Below are 20,496 nucleotides of genomic sequence, written 5' to 3' on the forward strand. Positions count from 1 at the left end.
GCACGGTTCTTTGCCGGTGTGAAAGCCCTAACAGTAGTAGATAGTAGAAACCACACACGGTCAATATTCAAGTGGCCACCTTCGCAGGCGAGGTCTGACTCATCCTAGTGATATTGTATTGTTTGTATCACTCTTTTTTTAGCTTTAGAAAAAAAGCTACGCTCTCGGTCTTGGTTTGTCAACTGCCAGGAGTGATCATTCATTAATGTATTATATTAATGTTAATGTCATTAACTCAGTTAATAATCTAGCATTGCGAAATGATAGAGGGAAACATTTAAGTGAACTGATTGCACTTCTGGTTAAAGTAGTTTTTTTACCTGCTGTTTCTCTCTCTTCCGTGCATTTACTGACACATTCTGTGTTCATTTTGGATTGGTGTGGATCTTCACTGTGACCAATGTAATAGACTTGTGTGTTGTGTCAATATGGAGTTAGAAATAGAAGGCTGCCTACTAAATGTTTGGTCTTTCTGCCATGTATCTGTCTTTCTGTCAACAGGCCACAACTATAGGAAGACAAATGGACTATCCAAAGGTGAGCAGAGGGGGATGTCCATTATTGTACTGTTAGAACGTCAGTTCACCTGGTCCAGAAATTCTCCTGACCCTAGCTATGAGACAGGTAAGGTTTGGATGTTGTGAAGCCGTCATATCCATATTCATATCCATATTCATATCCAGTCATATCCAGTCATATCCACATCTCTAGGCGGAGGCTCTTATTCTGCTCATCTAGCAGCAGTAGACATTTTACCAGAAGGCAGCTATTAGAAATCAAACCATAGATGTTCTATACTATCCGTAGTCGTAGTGGGCATAATCAGACAGGCCAGTTTGTTTACACCAGGACAACAGAACCACCAGTATCCCATTTGCATTTGTTCCGTCATTTCAATACGTATAGGCTTATTGCACACATGATACTGCGTGACGTTAGAATTATAAGGTTCTATCTCCATTTTTGGTCAAAATTGAGTTTTTTACATAATCTGATCCATTAGGTGTTTATTAATGCCTGTGTGGTGTTATTTTTAAAATGTTGACATTTTTTAGTTAGTAATTAATAAAATACAAAGGTTCCATCTCACAAAACATAATGGAATGTAAAAACTTTGACGCTCAATATCTCTGAACTGCCCTAAACGGAGATAGAACCTTATAATTCTAAACGGAGATAGAACCTTATAATTCTAAACGGAGATAGAACCTTATAATTCTAAACGGAGATAGAACCTTATCATTCTAAACAGAGATAGAACCTTATCATTCTAAACGGAGATAGAACCGTATCATTCTAAACGGAGATAGAACCGTATCATTCTAAACTGAGATAGAACCGTATCATTCTAAACGGAGATAGAACCTTAGCATTCTAAACGGAGATAGAACCTTATCATTCTAAACTGAGATAGAACCTTATCATTCTAAACGGAGATAGAACCTTATCATTCTAAACAGAGATAGAACCTTATCATTCTAAACGGAGATAGAACCTTATCATTCTAAACGGAGATAGAACCTTATCATTCTAAGCTCACGACTGGCATCCATGTGCCTGGTGTCGTGGCTTCTTTAGAGAAGACGTTAAACTGTTGCTTGCGACACCTTTACTTGTAATTGATTAAATCTACGGCTCACTTCTACAGTTGGTTGACTGTATTCAGGTCAAAGGTCAAAGTGGCCAAATATGCACGAAGCTTATAGTCTAGCAGCAAGTCCTCAAAAAAGGCTTTAGTTTTCGAGATACCCCTACCCGAGGTAGAGCAAATGACAACAATGATTTTTCTTATCTTTAGGGTCTCCCATTAATGAAATTGATTGTTGTCAAATTTTATTTTTGGGGAAAAGATGTTTTTTGGGTTGTTCTTTAGAGCTACCCCAATCCCTGAAAAAGAGCCAAATTAGACCAGGCCGAATATGGGGAAGGTGACAAAAAAGCCCATAACTTGAGAATGATCACTCCTTTCCTCTTCAGATTTGCTGAGGTATGAACCAGGTGGTTGTCCTACATCACCAAATAGTCAGACAACTATTTACCTAAATAAATACTGAATTATAGTCCTGTAAACTTAGCTTTAGTTTAGACGGAAATTGTACTTTTTGGTGACAGGAACATAGGACTCCATCACTTTTCTCTCATTTATCAGAAAAACAGAAATCCCTGAAAAATATATCATTACTGAATTGTCTAGGGTGCTATTGAACAATAACCAGTAGTTGTATGGAAATATCTCATACAGTTCTATTGCAAATTAGATTTCTTTAGACATAGGCCTACCTCTTCTCTGATACAGTCAAATTCCGAATGGGGGATAAGTGGCATAATAGCCTATAAGTTAAGAATGCTCACTCTGATGGTCATCATATTTGGAGAGGGAAATACCAGGTGGCTGAACTACATCACCAAATAGTCAGAATAAGAGTAACCCAATAAAATAAAGTTTATTAGTTCTAAATTGCAAGCCTCTAAAACATAGGTATAAATAGTACAGGTTTTATTAAAACTGGAACCTTACGGTAATTCAAAGTACAGTATAGAAATAATTTTGAAGCTTGACAGTGGAACACTCTCTGCCACTCTGGTTTGAGTGACAGCTGCATGTTTCAAAACTGTGTAGCCAACTGGGCAGCAGCAGCCATAACAATCTCCATCTCAGAGGGAGAGGGGCTGTGGATTGACAGTTCTGTTCAGATTATCACCAATCTAATGACAGATAACAGGTAACATATATGTCCAACTATGATATTAATATGTTGTTGAATATGTTGTTAGATTTGTGAGCATTTAAACCATAGTGCAGGCATTCTGATCTAGGCAGAGGCTAGCAGAGCCCAGCTTACAAGGACTCAGAACCATACTGAACGTTGCTCAAGGACAAGATGATGAAGTTCATAAGAGACTATCGCCCCACTCAGATGACATACTGTCCTTCAAGGTCAAGGTTTCATATCACAGGTCATGTCGGGCCAGTTATTCAAGCACACATAACTATACGCCTACAACCAGTGATCAAGAACCACCCCAGGATCAGTAAAAGACTGTCCAGAGACACTAGATTTGACATCCGTAGCCAGTGTTTCATTTGCAGCCAATGTTTCAATTGCAGCCAGAAAGTCACAAAGAGAGAAGGCCTGACCCCTATTTGTACCGGTACAGGTGAAAGTACAAGGTCAAAGGTCCTCAACGCAGCCTCAGAGAGGTTTGATGAAATAATACATCACCGTATACTGACCTATGAAGATCTTTTTGCCTATTGCAAAGTATCACAGAAGTTGCCAACATTCTAGCAGCTAGAAACAAACATTTAACAGAAAAGAAGTTAAATGAACATGAAAGAGCTTTCATTGAGCTAACTGAAGAATTAACTAAGACAGTTTTTTCAAAGCATATGACTGTCACAACACTGAGTGCTGTAACTGAGAGCTATAAAGGAAAACTGAGTACAGCTACAGAACCAACAATGTATAAATCCTGGAAACTCAAAGAAAAGATGAACCAGCATTATGGGGATAAACTCATCTTCATTGAACGTCCTGGAAAATCTGATCTGATCTGTTCTGGTGCCATGACTGTTGGCCATGCAATGAGAGAAGCTTCTCTCCTCAGAGAAAACATAACAGAAGACAGGGAGACAATGCCTCCACAGAGAACAGAGACCCTCACTGACACTCAAATCCTCCACCAGGCTGCAGGTATATTGAGGAAAACTATGGAAAAGGTTGAGCATGAGCCTCAATTCTACATAAGCAGTGACAAGCTTTCCCTTCTCCAGTGCAGTGAATATGTGCCAAACACTCTGTATGATTTTGTGAACTGGTGTGTCAATGCAGGTGCATTTAAAAATGTGCAGACCTGTGATGAGGACCCAGCTCTGAAGAATAACACAAGTGTTATAACCTTTTGCCATGATCTAATTGCGCAGTGCTGCAGCAGGCGTACACCTATCACACTAGGACTTGGGATTATGATCCATCATGAGTTTGGCAGCAAGGCCCTTATCAACAAGCTACACATGATGGGTCATTGTGTGTCGTATGATGAAGTGCGTCAATTTCTCACATCAGTAGCAGCAGATCAATTACAGAGAAGCAAAGGTGTTTACATTCCAAATGGACTGACAAGAACCACAGAACATGGGATAATTGATGCAGCCATTGACAACTTTGACCAGAATGAAGAGACGCTGGATGGCAAAAATACAACAGATTCCATGGCAATTGTTGTATACAGAAGAGGTGATGTTGCCACAGCACACAACCCCATCCTGAGAATCCCAGAGAGATCTCTCCATGCCCTGGACAGCTGTGATTTGGATAATGAAGAGGTTCAGAGGTAAATATTATAGACCAACTATCTGCCAGACACATGCAATACTTGATTGAAATGGCTCTGATATACTGTATGTTAATGCAATATAATCCAATATTAAAATGTAAAATGTGTAATGTGCACTGGAGGCTTCAAGTTTCACATTACACTTGTGTAAGTCAGACTAGCATTTGTCCAATATTCAAGTTACACATTATTTGTGAGGTCACACATCATAATCTAAGGAATCTGGAGTGTTGTTGTTTGTAAGGGCATTTTTGTTAAAGATTGAATTATATGACAAAAGATGCCTAATGACTTGTTCTTGAATTTCAGATACATCAAGCCAGGTAGGCGATCTGAACCACCAGCAGTTCTACCACAGGTCCTCAAATCAGACAGCACAAAAGCTCAGGCAGCAGAAGGCCAAGACTTACTTTGGAAGGTGAGCCGTATCATGAAAGAAGAAGACCAGAGAATCCCAGGATGGTCTGCATTCAATGCCTATGTATCCACGTCAGACATCCCATTAACAACAGTACAATATATGCCCTTCATAAGAGCTTCACCATCAGACCTATCTACAATCTATACAGCTCTTTTGCAGCTCACACAGCTTGCTCAAGAACTGGGACAGAGGCATATACTTGTAACTGCTGACCTTGCCATCTACAGCAAAGCACAGCAAATTCTGTGGAGCAAACCTGAATCTTTGGATGGCAAGATCACCATGAGAATTGGAGGAATGCACGTCACCATGGCCTTTCTGGCAAGCATTGGGAAGGTGTATGCAGACGGGGGCCTCTTTGACATGATAACCAAGTCTGGAGTCTATGCTGACGCAACAGCTCGGCAGATGCTTCAGGGGAAACAACTGACAAGAGGTGTGAGGAGCATCAAGGTTGTTTCAGAGGCTCTGTTCAGGCTCTTCTGGATGGCACTGGTCTCCTGGCTGAACAAAAAAGGCCAAAGTCCATTGTCTGCTGAACAAGAACACCTCCTGCGAGATGTGCAGCATGCCTTTCATGGCGACGACCAGGTCTCTGCCAGACAGTTCTTAAGTGAAGTGGAGACAGACCTTCCTGAACTGAGGAGAAGAATACAACAGTTTTCAGAGAGGGGAGTTCAACAATCAGCAACTTTTAAGTACTGGCTGAATTTCCTCAAAGGGGCTGATCTCTTACTCAGAATGCTAGGATCAGAGCGTGAAGCTAACTTTGACCTTCATCTCAACTGCATGTCTGAAGCAATACCATGGTTCCGGGCTGCTGGCAGGATGAAATGCAATGTGTGGTCATGGTATTTGACAGGTATGACGGCCCACAGTCAATCAAAGACCTGGAGAGGCAAAGGAGAGGTGCAAGTGATGGAAGGCCTACACATGTTATCACTGGCAACACAAATGTCCCAAACTACAGGAAGTACTTGAGGAGTAGTGGAAACAAGACTGCACTGTGCATGTTTGTGAGCAACTACATTGTCACTGCAGCCCCATAGAGACTACACTCAGATGACTCCATCATCTTGGCAGGTGGATTTGACAAAGGGGAGGAGGTGAAGAGCATCTGCACAGCAGGAGTCAGCAGTTTGACATCACTGTACAGTGATCAGGAGGAGGCAGACACAAGGATGGTGCTCCATGCCATACATCTTGCAGAGTCATATTCCCGCATCATTGTGAGGTCTGATGACACAGATGTGGAAGTACTGCTCATATACTATGCAAGCAAAGAAATGTTTGGTTCATCTCTGGTGTACATGCATACAGGCCATGGAATGAGAGAGAGCCCCCATCAACACCATATCTGAGAAGATTGGAAAAGACATGTCTAACTGTCTACCAGCATGTCATGCACTCACTGGCTGTGACACAACAAGTAGTTTGTACAGAATAGGAAAGACAACAGCATTCAACAAACTCAAGACACATCTCAGCGAGCTCAAAGATCTGGCCCATTTTGGACTCTCTGCCAGCTTGGAAGAGTCTTTGCCAGTCGCAAGAGAATTTGCGCTACTCCTATATGGAAAAAAGAAAATGGAAAATGGATTGATTGGGTTACTCTTATTCTGACTATTTGGTGTCAGAGTTAATATCATAGTTGGACATATGTGTTACCTGTTATCTGTCATTATTAGATTGGTGATAATCTGAACAGAACTGTCAATCCACAGCCCCTCTCCCTCTGAGATGGAGATTGTTATGGCTGCTGCTGCCCAGTTGGCTACACAGTTTTGAAACATGCAGCTGTCACTCAAACCAGAGTGGCAGAGAGTGTTCCACTGTCAAGCTTAAAAAAAAAATCTATACTGTACTTTGAATTAAGGTTCCAGTTTTAATAAAACCTGTACTATTTACACCTATGTTTTAGAGGCTTGCAATTTAGAACTAATAAACTTTATTTTATTGGGTTACTCTTATTCTGACTATTTGGTGATGTAGTTCAGCCACCTGGTATTTCCCTCTCCAAATATGATGACCATCAGAGTGAGCATTCTTAACTTATAGGCTATTATGCCACTTATCCCCCATTTGACTGTATCAGAGAAGAGGTAGGCCTATGTCTAAAGAAATCTCATTTGCAATAGAACTGTATGAGATATTTCCATACAACTACTGGTTATTGTTCAATAGCACCCTAGACAATTCAGTAATGATATATTTTTCAGGGATTTCAGTTTTTCTGATAAATGAGAGAAAAGTGATAGAGTCCTATGTTCCTGTCACCAAAAAGTACAATTTCCGTCTAAACTAAAGCTACGTTTACAGGACTATAATTCAGTATTTATTTAGGTAAATAGTTGTCTGACTATTTGGTGATGTAGGACAACCACCTGGTTCATACCTCAGCAAATCTGAAGAGGGAAGGAGTGATCATTCTCAAGTTATGGGCTTTTTTGTCACCTTCCCCATATTCGGCCTGGTCTAATTTGGCTCTTTTTCAGGGATTGGGGTAGCTCTAAAGAACAACCAAAAAAACATCTTTTCCCCAAAAATAAAATTTGACAACAATCAATTTCATTAATGGGAGACCCTAAAGATAAGAAAAATCATTGTTGTCATTTGCTCTACCTCGGGTAGGGGTATCTCAAAATCTGAGGGCCCTTCCTGCTAGACTATTAGTTTAGTTTAGTTTATTAGTTTATTACATCGAGGACAATCCAAATACATGAACCATATAAAATACAGTAAAAAAGGCAGCATTAACCTAGTCGGCTAATTTTCAGCTGAAGTCCCCGGCCAGTTGCAACATGGCATCCTGAAAAGTAACGTCATTAGTTAAAATAAAACATTTAAATATTCTAAGAACACGTGGCTGAGACAAGGTACCTCAACATCACACTTGACAAAAAACACAAGTAAGCAAGCTGAGGTGATTACAAGCGGCTGCAACAAACACTAACAGCGCATAGGGGACAGGGACACAGGAAGTCTTAGCAAACACGTAGAAGCACACACAAGCCAGAGCATGTTTACAAACCACACCACATACACACTTATGGGAGCAGCGACATTTCAAGCACATCGAAGCCACAGGAGAATTACAGGCCACACTTAATTAAGCACTTACAAACAGCAATACATTAAACAAACCAAAACATACAAAAAAGGCGTTATGGAGAGGCAACACAGAGAGGGATTAATGAGGACAAGTATAGTTCTGTGTCAGCCAGGCTTTCATGTGTGTTGTGAAGGTGGAGTAAGTATGTATGTCTTTGAGTTGGTTGGGTAGTGAGTTCCAAGCTGGAGTAATCATTGATCCAGACCTTTTGCACTCAATACAATCAATGAGAGTCGGTCATCATGTCAGGCTGCTCAGTTGAGAGTTGTGACCCTTGATGTCTGTCGGAGCAATTAATCAACATATCAAAACATAGCGTTGACATTTGTGACAGCTGCTAGTGAAAAGAGCAACCAGTAGACAAAGTCATTTTTCTGTTTTTTACATCTGCTTAAACTACAGGTTGTAAGCTTTCAAATGATGCGTCATACATTGAAATCGGAAACAAATTGAAGACGACATGAGTATTTGAAAGTTGCGAACCCTGAAATCACAATCCTGAGAAAAAGCTCTTCAAAGATTTCGTTCTTTTTCACACCTTCACACAGCCAGGTAATGGTCGTAAAACAAAATGTTTCCCCGCCATTCACGCTTCCCCCGACCCGAGCAGTGAAAGAACCTGAAACTAGTGAGAAACATCCTAACTGGATTAAACAGCCTGACCCTGCCTCAGGAGCATAGGAGACAAGCAGGTGTGCTAGAGCATTGTTACATTAGCTGATCTTCACTCATTTGTAAAATAATATTTAAATCGTAGTTAACATTTTGGATTTTGGACCAGTTATATCACATGAAATGGAACCACCTTCTAATGTTCCATGACAAGCGTATTTGTTAAAGAAACATGACCTATACAAAAATACATAAGCTTCTGAAATGTGAATTTATTAAGTAGACTTTTATATTAGATTAGATTCATTGCAGTACCAGTAGTGTGGTACAGCAGACAGAGTAGTAATCACCCATTCTTCTTGGTGATTGGCCAAGCTCCATCAAGTCGGTAATCCTCAAGTGCGTTCTTCCTGTGTTAAAATGGTAAATGGTAAATGGACCCAAAGCTGCTCCAAAGCGCTTTACAACGGCCTCTCATTCACCCATTCACACACACATTCACACACCAATGGCGGCAAGCTGCCATGCAAGGCGCTGGCCCGCTCACTGGGAGCAATTTTGGGGTCTGGCAATCGTCTTAATGAATAAATGAAACAATGTAGGTTATTTTTATCATCTTGGGGTATGGGCATACAATCGTTAGGTTTTTCAGTCACGTATTCACACACCCTCCTGTCAATCACCTGGAAGAGGCCGCTTTGCGGGCGGCGATACGCTTTTCTCTGACTGTTACCATTCTTAAGCCGATCTTTTTGGGCTCGTCAACTTCTAACATTACACTCTGTAATATCATATTTCTTGGCTCCTCGACAGTTGTTTGATGCCTCTGCTTCATTGACCACCATGGTCTTAAAATTGGCATCGTAACTCCTCCTCTGTTGTTTGTTAACTTGACCAACCACTTGAGCCACTTTTTTCGAGCTGGTCCGAGTGTGTCTCTGCGGTGTCTCTCCGCGGGTGTGTGTGTGAGTGTGTCTCCATCTCTCCAGGCACCGTCACTGGGGTGTGTGTGAGAGGGAGAAACACGGTGGCTCGCGTGGGGAACAGTCTTTTGGCGCCATACGTTGTGAATTAATATTGACGTGTAAAAGTCTAGGGCGCGAATATAAGACGATGCAACTTTTTCAGACTTTTTTCCGGGGAAAAAACCCCGTCTTATATTCAGGTCAATACAATAAGTGGAATTTGATAATTTCCCACGGCACATCTGATGATCTCTTGAAAAACACTGGCCTAGAGGTTAGAGAGGTAGCCTAGAGGTTAGAGAGGCAGGTAGCCTAGAGGTTAGAGAGGCAGGTAGCCTAGAGGTTAGAGAGGTAGCCTAGAGGTTAGAGAGGCAGGTAGTCTAGAGGTTAGAGAGGCAGGTAGTCTAGAGGTTAGAGAGGTAGCCTAGAGGTTAGAGAGGCAGGTAGCCTAGAGGTTAGAGAGGTAGCCTAGAGGTTAGAGAGGTAGCCTAGAGGTTAGAGAGGCAGGTAGTCTAGAGGTTAGAGAGGCAGGTAGTCTAGAGGTTAGAGAGGCAGGTAGTCTAGAGGTTAGAGAGGCAGGTAGTCTAGAGGTTAGAGAGGCAGGTAGTCTAGAGCAGTGTTTCTCAACCCTCTCCTCGGGGCGCCCCAGCCGCACCACATATTTGATCTGTTCCACCACCAGCTCACCTGATTCCACTAATCAAGTACAAAGCAATTATGGTTTGTACTTGATTAGTTGAATCAGGTGTGCTGGTGGTGGATCAGATCAAATATGTGGAGCGGCTGGGGCGCCCCGAGGAGAGGGTTGAGAAACACTGGTCTAGAGGTTAGAGAGGTAGCCTAGAGGTTAGAGAGGCAGGTAGCCTAGAGGTTAGAGAGGTAGCCTAGAGGTTAGAGAGGCAGGTAGTCTAGAGGTTAGAGAGGCAGGTAGCCTAGAGGTTAGAGAGGCAGGTAGTCTAGAGGTTAGAGAGGCAGGTAGCCTAGAGGTTAGAGAGGCAGGTAGCCTAGAGGTTAGAGAGGCAGGTAGTCGAGAGGTTAGAGAGGTAGCCTAGAGGTTAGAGAGGCAGGTAGTCTAGAGGTTAGAGAGGCAGGTAGTCTAGAGGTTAGAGAGGCAGGTAGTCTAGAGGTTAGAGAGGTCTAGAGGTTAGAGAGGTAGCCTAGAGGTTAGAGAGGCCGGCTAGGTCGGAAGGTCGCTGGTTCGATCCCCGCCTCAGGAGGGAGCTTGCATGTGCCCTTGAGCAAGGCACTTAACCTAATTGCTCCAGGGGTGCCGAATATGGCTGACCCTGTGTCTAAAGCCGAAATTCCAAATTCCAACAATTGACTGACAAGTTGATTGCATGGCAAAAAAAAGACTGGCAAAGATGTATGCAGGGAGGTTGTCTATGCACTGCAACCAGTAGTGAGTTTTTGACATTTTGGTTTCCAAAGTCAGTTGTAGAGGAAAGGAGGGCACAGATGAGGGGGGGAGGAAGAGGCTGGAACAGGAGGGATGGGGAGGGGGATCTCCTCTCCTGTCTGAAACCAGATCCTGGGGGATAAGGTACCAGGCTCTATTTGTGGAGGAGACAGAGAGACTCTGAGACAGAGCCTTTGTCAGAGAATCTCCTTCACCGGAGGGGTATGTCACACTGTGGATTGTCCAAAGTTTGCCGTCTCCAATTATCGCCAAGTTCAGGCTTCGTCGACACCATGAGCGCTGATACCGGTCCACCGCCTGCCACTAATTTAACCCAGACTTCAGTCATGAAGATGGCTGCACGTGCATTGATACATTTCGCCAAAATCAAACACTGATGTCAATGCAAAAAGCGCTGAGTCATTTTACATTTACATTTACATTTTTGACATTTAGCAGACGCCTTATTCCAAAGCGACTTACAATCAATACATTTGACTAAGCAAGTGAATCATCAATCCACCAGTCGTATCAGGAAGAGTAATCCAGCTCAGGCCAGCGGCCATTGAGAGTCCATGCCACGTTTTTAATTGTTGCCCAAATCAATGAATATCAGCTTGCTAGATTAAACCATTAAGACACTTCCTTATAGTCTTATTTCACCATGCCATCATAGCGTAAAATCAACTTTTTATTTAACAAATCTGTTACATGTAAGATGTCAAATGTATTCTTATGTTATTTTACTTGAGACTTGAGAGGTTATTATTTGAGTGATAATTTGTATGATGTTTCAGCAGCTGCTAATTAGGGATGTAACGATACACTCAACTCACGTTACTGGGGTCCACCATACTGGGTTCACCATATGGGTTCATGATATGATTTTCTCACAATACATTTTTGGTGCTTTGCCCCCTTTTTCCAGGATTTATTCAGCTTTCAATATATGGCAGTTATTTATTGTAATTCTTTGTGAGAGGGAGGGATTATCTGATAGATGACTGCTTGTGACATTGGGCACAAATTCAGGATGTGTAGAAGTATCTTGCCCCCGAGCAGGTTGGAGATGCCAGTTAGAGCCAGAGTCAGAGACAGAGAGAGTCAGAGTCAGAGACAGAGAGAGTCAGAGTCAGAGACAGAGAGAGTCAGAGACAGAGAGAGTCAGAGTCAGAGACAGAGAGAGTCAGAGACAGAGACAGAATCAGAGTCAGAGACAGAGTCAGAGACAGAGTCAGAGACAGAGAGAGTCAGAGTCAGAGACAGAGAGAGTCAGAGTCAGAGACAGAGAGAGTCAGAGACAGAGTCAGAGACAGAGTCAGAGTCAGAGACAGAGTCAGAGACAGAGAGAGACAGAGTCAGAGACAGAGAGAGTCAGAGACAGTCAGAGTCAGAGACAGAGAGAGTCAGAGACAGTCAGAGTCAGAGACAGAGTCAGAGTCAGAGACAGAGTCAGAGTCAGAGACAGAGTCAGAGACAGAGTCAGAGACAGAGAGAGAGACAGAGAGAGACAGAGACAGAGTCAGAGACAGAGTCAGAGACAGAGTCAGAGACAGAGTCAGAGTCAGGAGGCTGATACTGAGCAGCCTGATGGCCTCAGGCACAACTCTCCTCCTCCTCCTCCACCTCCTCCTCCTCCTCCTCCTCCTCCTCCTCCTCCTATTAGCCCTACTCCCAGGGCAGCGGAGGCAACAAGCGCCCCGGCCATAGGCCCTTCCTGCCTGTCCACGGTGGGGGGGGGGATGGGGGCGGGGGGTGGGTGGTGATAGCAGAGTTTTTGATTGACGGGTGTTTCGTCCACGGGTGGGGGGGGGCGCAGCAGAGTTTTGTAAAGGTATCTCTTGACAATAACTAAATCATGCAACCTTTCCTCATTACCATACTTTGCATAAATTATGTAATACTATTTTTTAAAACACGTCACAGACTTCACAGAGTAAGTTTAATTTAATGGCAATATACTACATAGTGCATTTTTTTTTTTTTTTTTTTTTACCTTTATTTAACCAGGCAAACATGTAAGAACAAATTCTTATTTACAAATGCAGCCTGACCAAAAAGCAGTGGCTCTTTGGGGGGGGGGGAAGCTAGAAATAAGACAAGGTTAAGTAATACAATAAACAATAAAACAATATCAAATATAAGAAGAAAAAAAAGTTTGGAAATCCAACCTGAATTAATCCAACATGAATTAATGCCAATAAATAATAAATCATCAAATATAGGAAACAGCAATACGTTCATTTAAAGTGAACAACAACCACAACCTCTCTCTCAATGGCCTCCACCCTCTTCATCCTCTCTCTCCTCACTCCCTCCACCCTCTTCATCCTCTCTCTCCTCACTCCCTCCACCCTCTTCATCCTCTCTCCTCACTCCCTCCACCCTCTTCATCCTCTCTCTCCTCACTCCCTCCACCCTCTTCATCCTCTCTCTCCTCACTCCCTCCACCCTCTTCATCCTCTCTCTCCTCACTCCCTCCACCCTCTTCATCCTCTCTCTCCTCACTCCCTCCACCCTCTTCATCCTCTCTCTCCTCACTCCCTCCACCCTCTTCATCCTCTCTCTCCTCACTCCCTCCACCCTCTTCATCCTCTCTCCTCACTCCCTCCACCCTCTTCATCCTCTCTCTCCTCACTCCCTCCACCCTCTTCATCCTCTCTCTCCTCACTCCCTCCACCCTCTTCATCCTCTCTCTCCTCACTCCCTCCACCCTCTTCATCCTCTCTCTCCTCACTCCCTCCACCCTCTTCATCCTCTCTCTCCTCACTCCCTCCACCCTCTTCATCCTCTCTCTCCTCCCTCCCTCCACCCTCTTCATCCTCTCTCTCCTCACTCCCTCCACCCTCTTCATCCTCTCTCTCCTCACTCCCTCCACCCTCTTCATCCTCTCTCTCCTCACTCCCTCCACCCTCTTCATCCTCTCTCTCCTCACTCCCTCCACCCTCTTCATCCTCTCTCTCCTCACTCCCTCCACCCTCTTCATCCTCTCTCTCCTCACTCCCTCCACCCTCTTCATCCTCTCTCTCCTCACTCCCTCCACCCTCTTCATCCTCTCTCTCCTCACTCCCTCCACCCTCTTCATCCTCTCTCTCCTCACTCCCTCCACCCTCTTCATCCTCTCTCTCCTCACTCCCTCCACCCTCTTCATCCTCTCTCTCCTCACTCCCTCCACCCTCTTCATCCTCTCTCTCCTCACTCCCTCCACCCTCTTCATCCTCTCTCTCCTCACTCCCTCCACCCTCTTCATCCTCTCTCTCCTCACTCCCTCCACCCTCTTCATCCTCTCTCTCCTCACTCCCTCCACCCTCCTCATCCTCTCTCTCCTCACTCCCTTCACCCTCCTCATCTTCTCTGTTTGTCTTCATGTATTGTGAAAGGGTTGCAGCAGCGGACTTCATCGCCTTCACACTTGCAATAGTCAGTGCAGCTGAGACTTGCAGCATGACAGCTGCAGGTTTCTTGGATGCAGGCCTTCACTGCGCTGCAGCTGGTGACATCAAGCAAATGTCCTGGAGCCACTGCATGAATGGCTACTGCATGACAGCCCCTCCGTTAGCAACCTCCCATCCCAATGTAGTGATGTCTCTGGCCTCTGCAGGTGGCTCCCTCTGATCTGCAGCCTTCCACAACAGGACCTGCAGATGAACACGCAGTATGTGCAGCATCATGTTGACATCAGTCGGAGGAAGCTTTTTCAGTCCAGGTGGCTTTTTCCTCCGTCTGTAGTTCTGGTAGCGAGCGTTAGTCATTGACTTGGCCTTCTTCTGTCCGTACAGGGCGAGGAAGAACTTGGTCCCGGTCTTTCTTTTAGGTCACTGTGACTGGCATCAGGTTCCCCAAGAACTGTACTGAGACCAGGCAGGGTACTTCCTGGGAGTACTTTCAGCCACTGGCGGACTCAGGGGGGGGGGGGGCAGGGGGGGGGGGACCACCTCTCCTGGTGCCCCGACAGTTGAAAAACGTCTCGCTTAAGTGCCCTTTTGAGTGGCAAAAATGAGAGGACATGCCCTACTGGTGCCCCTCCAATGGTCTAGATTTGACCATGTGCCTCCACCGTTGAAAAATGTCGCACTAAATTGCCCCTTTGAGTGGCAAAATTAGAGGATGTGCCTTATTGGCTGTCCTTCCAATGGTCTAAACTTGACCATGTGCACTGATGGGGTCCCATGTTGTGCCGTAGGTGCCCTTTTTTTCTTTTCGCCCCTGCCCTTCAAACAGCCTGAGTCCGCCACTGCTTTCAGCGCAGACATCTTGGCCTTTCCACAGAGGTAGGAGACAGTGTCACATCCCCAGGACACCCTGACATTTGTCACCCAACTCCCTGACGGTGGCATGTATGTCCAGGATGGTGCCATCCCACTCCTCCATCTGCACTGTGGATTGAACGTTGGCCTTCCAAGCCCAGTACTCTAACAGAACAAAAACGTCAGTGTCATCACTTAGGATACGTATGGTGGGAGAAGAAATGCACCAAAGTGTGGCTTCATGTCACACAAGAAGAGAAAAATGACAACATCGCTACTTGTAAAAATGCTCCTATGTTCCTATGCGCAGAGAAGCGGGGAAAATTATTAGCGCAATCTGACATGAATAAGAGCGAGTCGGGTGAAAACGAATTTTCATGCAACATGGAACAAATTAAATGATATATATAATATAATCAAGTTTCAAGTGTATTTGTCACACGCTAGAAAGTTTTTAATTCAAAAAGAAAGTCAGAGAAAAAGACATTTTTTGATTACATTATATAATTGTATTTGGTATAATGACAAATAAACTTGAATTATCGCACATTATCGCACATTTAGCTGTATGAATAACACAAAACTGACCAGGTTTCTTATCTCTATTTATCAGAGTCACACCCAAACTCTTTCCTAAAGATCTCTGCTTCAACTGGTTCATTTGGTACCCAATTATTTATCCACCAGATTCTACTGACCTACTTGATTTAACCACCAAGGCAACTTGGGGTTCACTTATTTTTGCACCTGCACTCATTTATTTATAATTTATTTTTCTACTACACACATGATTCCCTCTAAACCAGGGGTGCCCAATACGTCGATCGCGATCGACCGGTCGATCGCAAAGGTAGATCGCATGGCATTGAACAAAACGAAAAAAGAAAAAAAAAAAAAAAAAGTTCGCCTATCATCCATCCTCACTATGGCTTTTGCCACTTGATTGACGTACAGGTAAGCCAGTCTGAGATCTGATCTTTTCACCTACACCTAACACGCGGTTCACCACGCATGCGCAGTCAACAGCACCAACTACAAAATACAAAATACCGGCGAGACTAATTACCTAGTTAGCCTTCCAATTTCTACTATTTACTATATAATACTAAATAAAGGCTATACAAATGAGTGGGGAAGCTGGACCAAGTAAGAAACCAATAACGTATAACTTCCATCCAGAATGGGAGGAGGACTTTTTTACACAATGTGATATTGGAAATGCGTCTGTCTGATCAGCAAATCTACGATGGCTATTTCGAAGAAGGGAAATGTGGCAAAAGAGCGAAAACGTACGGCTGCAACGATAGCTTCTTATCGCGTCAGTCACGTTCTTGTTAAACACAAGAAGTCATTCAAAGACGGCGAAATTGTGAAAAAAGTTTCTCGAGGCTGCAGATTGCCTTTTCGATGACAGATCCACAGTGGCTGATGACACCTTGCAACCAGCTCCTACAGCCCTGACTATTAGAAACTAGCTGCCTCCTCCCAGTGCTAGGTCTCCCACTAAGGTAGAGAAATGCATTTATTTCCTCCTTTCAAACTAGGGAACTACCTGTTTTGTATCTGGTTTACTTTTCTGTTTGTTGGATCAGTAGTTGGCTATGGTACTGCAGACTGGCTGTCAGTGTGTGAGTGAGAGAAAGTGAGTGTGTGTGTGTGTGTGTGTGTGTGTGTGTGTGTGTGTGTGTGTGTGTGTGTGTGTGTGTGTGTGTGAATGTGTGTGAGCGAGAATAGCAAAGAGGGAGGGTTTGTGATGGTCTTCTCCTGTGGCTGTGTGACAGAGAGAGGGAAAGTGTATTGTGAGTTTACTATGCAGGCTGGGAACTGTGTGTGTGTGTGTGTGTGTGTGTGTGTGTGTGTGTGTGTGTGTGTGTGTGTGTGTGTGTGTGTGTGTGTGTGTTTGTAGTACGTGCATGTACGTTTGCGATGTTGAAACTAGACTGGTAGATCTTGGCAGACTGGCTACTTGAAAAGTAGATCTTGGTTCCAAAAAGTGTGAGCACCCCTGCTCTAAACCAACATATGGAATTGGTAAATATCAACTTGTTATGTCAGAAAAAAAAAAGACTGGTTCTCATTAAATAAAGATTTCATGGTAAAAACTAAAATCTAGAATTGCACAAGGGGGTCACATACTTTCAAGCATCACTGTAGCCTATATAATATAATTTAGGGGCGGCTGTGGCGCAGGATGTAGAGTCGCCGTCTAATTTTTTGATTGATTGAGAATGTTTATTTTGGTCCCCTATACAATTCACAATACAGATATAAGAAAATGTACATAGTCACAATTTATAACATCAGGGCCAAAAAGGTGTAGGCTGAAGCCGTGGCTTATTGCACCTACCCTTGTTACATGTATGCATGTCCCCCCATGAATGCATAATCAAAACATTGAAGCTTTTATAAACAAAATGTCACTTACGCATGTCAACAAAAAGTTCAAAAAATAAAATAAAAATACCAAACAAAAACTATATTTAAACTTCTGTTTTATACTTGTTAATCATCTTATTTTTAAATAATTTTTTAAATCCTTTTAATGTACTACACATTTTCATTTCCTTTTCAAAAGTATTCCATAAATTAACTCCTTTAACTGTTATACATCTTTGTAATGATCACAAGGTTGGCAGAACAGCGGTTCGAGCCCCGGCTGGCCACATGTCGAAGTGTCCTTGGGCATGACACTGAACCCCAAAATTGCTCCCAGTGAGCGGACCGGCGCCTTGCATGGCAGCTTGCCGCCATTGGTGTGTGAATGTGTGTGTGAATGGGTGAATGAGAGGCCGTTGTAAAGCGCTTTGGAGCAGCAAAAAAGGTGCTATATAAGTGCAGTCCGTTTACCATAATACGTCTTTTTGTCATGATCATGCATGTCCTTGTAATTTTCTCCTCTAATACTGAGGACTAATCTCTAGTCTCTACAGTTAATGTCTTAGAGAAATTATGTGACGTCCAGGTTGATGATGTGATGTCTCTGGTCTCCTCCCTCAACAGCTTTTGGCTGCAATCAAGTCGGAGAAAGGTGTGAGCTCGGCCGTGGACCTGTGCCGTTACCATGGCAGCAAAGCCCTGGAAGCCATGAAGAGTTTCCCCTTCTCAGAGGCGCGTTCCGCTCTGGAGAACATCGCCTGTGCTGTCACCAAATTCTGACCGACTGCTCCCCTGCCTTCATACCACCTATTTAAAACTCCATTTTAAGTGTGTGTGTGTGTGTGTGTGTGTGTGTGTGTGTGTGTGAGAGAGAGACTATGACTGTGTGTGTGTGTGTGTGTGTGTGTGTGTGTGTGTGTGTGTGTGTGTGTGTGTGTGTGAGAGACTGTATGACTGTATGACTGTGTGTGTGTGTGTGTGTGTGTGTGTGTATAAATATAGATATATCACTGTTTTGTCTCTGGTGGTCTGGGCACGGGACAATATGTACAAACATTTGACACTCGTACAAAAACAAATGTCCTTCCATTCAAGCCAGTCAGGTAGATCGATACACATCCAGATCAGTCGTGCTGGATCCATACCGTTTACCAGAGAGGAAACTTCAGAATGCAGAATGTTTGACATTAAAACAATTCTCATTTATTCATATGTTATCATGTGTCTTGTTTGGACCTTTCTAGCAGCAAGTTTGTCGCTTTATTGTGTTTGGCGCTTTACCTCCGAGTCCCTCTTCCTAAAATAAGGAGGGGAAAAAAAGGTCAGATAGCTTCCCTCCGCCCTGCCACAAGCACACTTGAAGCTCTGCCAGCAGTAATTATTAATGAAGGCCCATGCCTGTGACCTGAGCAAATGGACAGGAAACGCAGCGGTATTGATCAGGCCGCTGTGCCGGCTGGCGCCAGGGCGGGGGGCTGTGGTTTCCCTGGGAGCTCTCTCGCGGCAGGGGACAGCCAAGGTGTGAAACTGGGGTGGAAGGGGGCGTCACCGCCACCGCAACCAGCTGTCTGTCACAACGTAACCCAACCTGAAGGGCACCGGGGAGAGGGGAAGGTGGAGAAGAAGAGGCTGGTCTAGAAATGGACAGGCAGTGGTGTAGTCTAGGTGATACGCAGGACTACCCACTAGGAAAGGCCAAGGATTTCCATATACCCACTTAAAAATGTGTGAGGATACGTTTTGTGACAGAACTTTCACTTTCATTCATAACATTCACGCCGTCTGTGTTACGAAGCACTTGACTTCTGGACCATTGGGACTGACTATAGCGTCATATACCATCAACGGGGGGAGATGCGACATGAATGTCAAAATGCAGCACAATCATGCACAGATCAGCCCTTATAACATGTCATTTTTATATATATATAACGTTAGACAGGGAGCGCAGATTTGTTTTGATGGCGTTCCGAAATGAAGATATGAGGCTGGGAGGGAAAAATCACAGTGTACCCACTAGAAACAACTAGACTACACCACTGTGGACAGGGCGTTTATAATGGTGGTGATGTGGTCCATTCCTGCTCCTGTTTTTAGCTCTGTTGAGGTGCGATGTTCCTCCGTTCCCTGGGTAAGGTGTGTACCCGGGCACGCCTCTGGCTGTTGATGAAATATGTATCTGCTGTGAGCTCTCAGGAGGAGAGGAACATAGAAGGTTGAAGGGACTAAACATAAAGAGTATAAATATTCCAATACAAACAAGTTTTTCTTGGACTTCACAGTTGCGTATTTGCTAACATGAGTCATACATACTTTATTTTTGCAGCTGGAGTTTTAAAAACTATTGTTTTTATAAATATATAAAAAGTGATGTATATGGTAAGACCTGGAACTGGTTTCCATCACACCCAGGGTGATGAAGAATCAGAATCAGAATGACTTTATTCGCCAAGTAGGTTTTCACATACAAGGAATTTGCTGTGGTAGATTGGTGCAAACAGGCAACATAAGAAGAAGAATAAGAATTAAAAAGCAAGTAGTGCGAAAACATCAAGGAGCAAAGATATAAAATAAAGTAAGATATAAATATGAATGAATGAATGGATATGTACATATAGTGTCTATGGGGGCGGGCGGGGTAAGAGTCAGTGTCAGTGGGGGTCCCGGGCCTTGTTGGTGAGGCTGACTGCAGATGGAAAGAAACTGTTTTTGTGGCGAGAGGTTTTGGTCCTGATGGACCGCAGAGGCAGCGTGACAACAACCGAATCAACATCCAAGTTGGTATGATATGGAGATGCTAATGGTCAGTATGCTGCTTTGGACTGGGTCATACATGAGACTGGGTCATACCTCAGACTGGGTCATACCTCAGACTGGGTCATACCTCAGAGTAACATGCTAAGAGCTTCTTCTTCTTTCGTGTAACGTCAGAGGTCCAACTCGGTGTCGCGTAGCCATGCCCGCATCTCTGGTTCTAGGTCGAAGAGGCTGGCTTCTGAGGGTGGTCTATATAAGGGGCAGATGGT

General features: G+C 43.9%; 1 protein-coding gene across 1 annotated transcript in view; it reads left to right on the plus strand.

The window, feature by feature from the left end:
* Positions 1-18,560, plus strand: part of pdss2 (prenyl (decaprenyl) diphosphate synthase, subunit 2) — a 74,060-nt gene extending 55,500 nt beyond the window's left edge. Inside the window, exons 8-9 of the mRNA XM_080538643.1 lie at positions 502-537; positions 18,095-18,560. Coding sequence (XP_080394769.1) covers positions 502-537; positions 18,095-18,250 — 192 coding nt within the window. The 3' untranslated portion in view covers positions 18,251-18,560. The remainder of the gene's footprint in view (positions 1-501; positions 538-18,094) is intronic.
* Positions 18,561-20,496: the final 1,936 nt, after the last annotated feature.

The sequence above is a fragment of the Nansenia antarctica genome, assembly GCF_963989245.1.
Source record: "Nansenia antarctica genome assembly, chromosome: 8".
In the NCBI taxonomy this organism is placed as follows: domain Eukaryota; kingdom Metazoa; phylum Chordata; class Actinopteri; order Argentiniformes; family Microstomatidae; genus Nansenia; species Nansenia antarctica.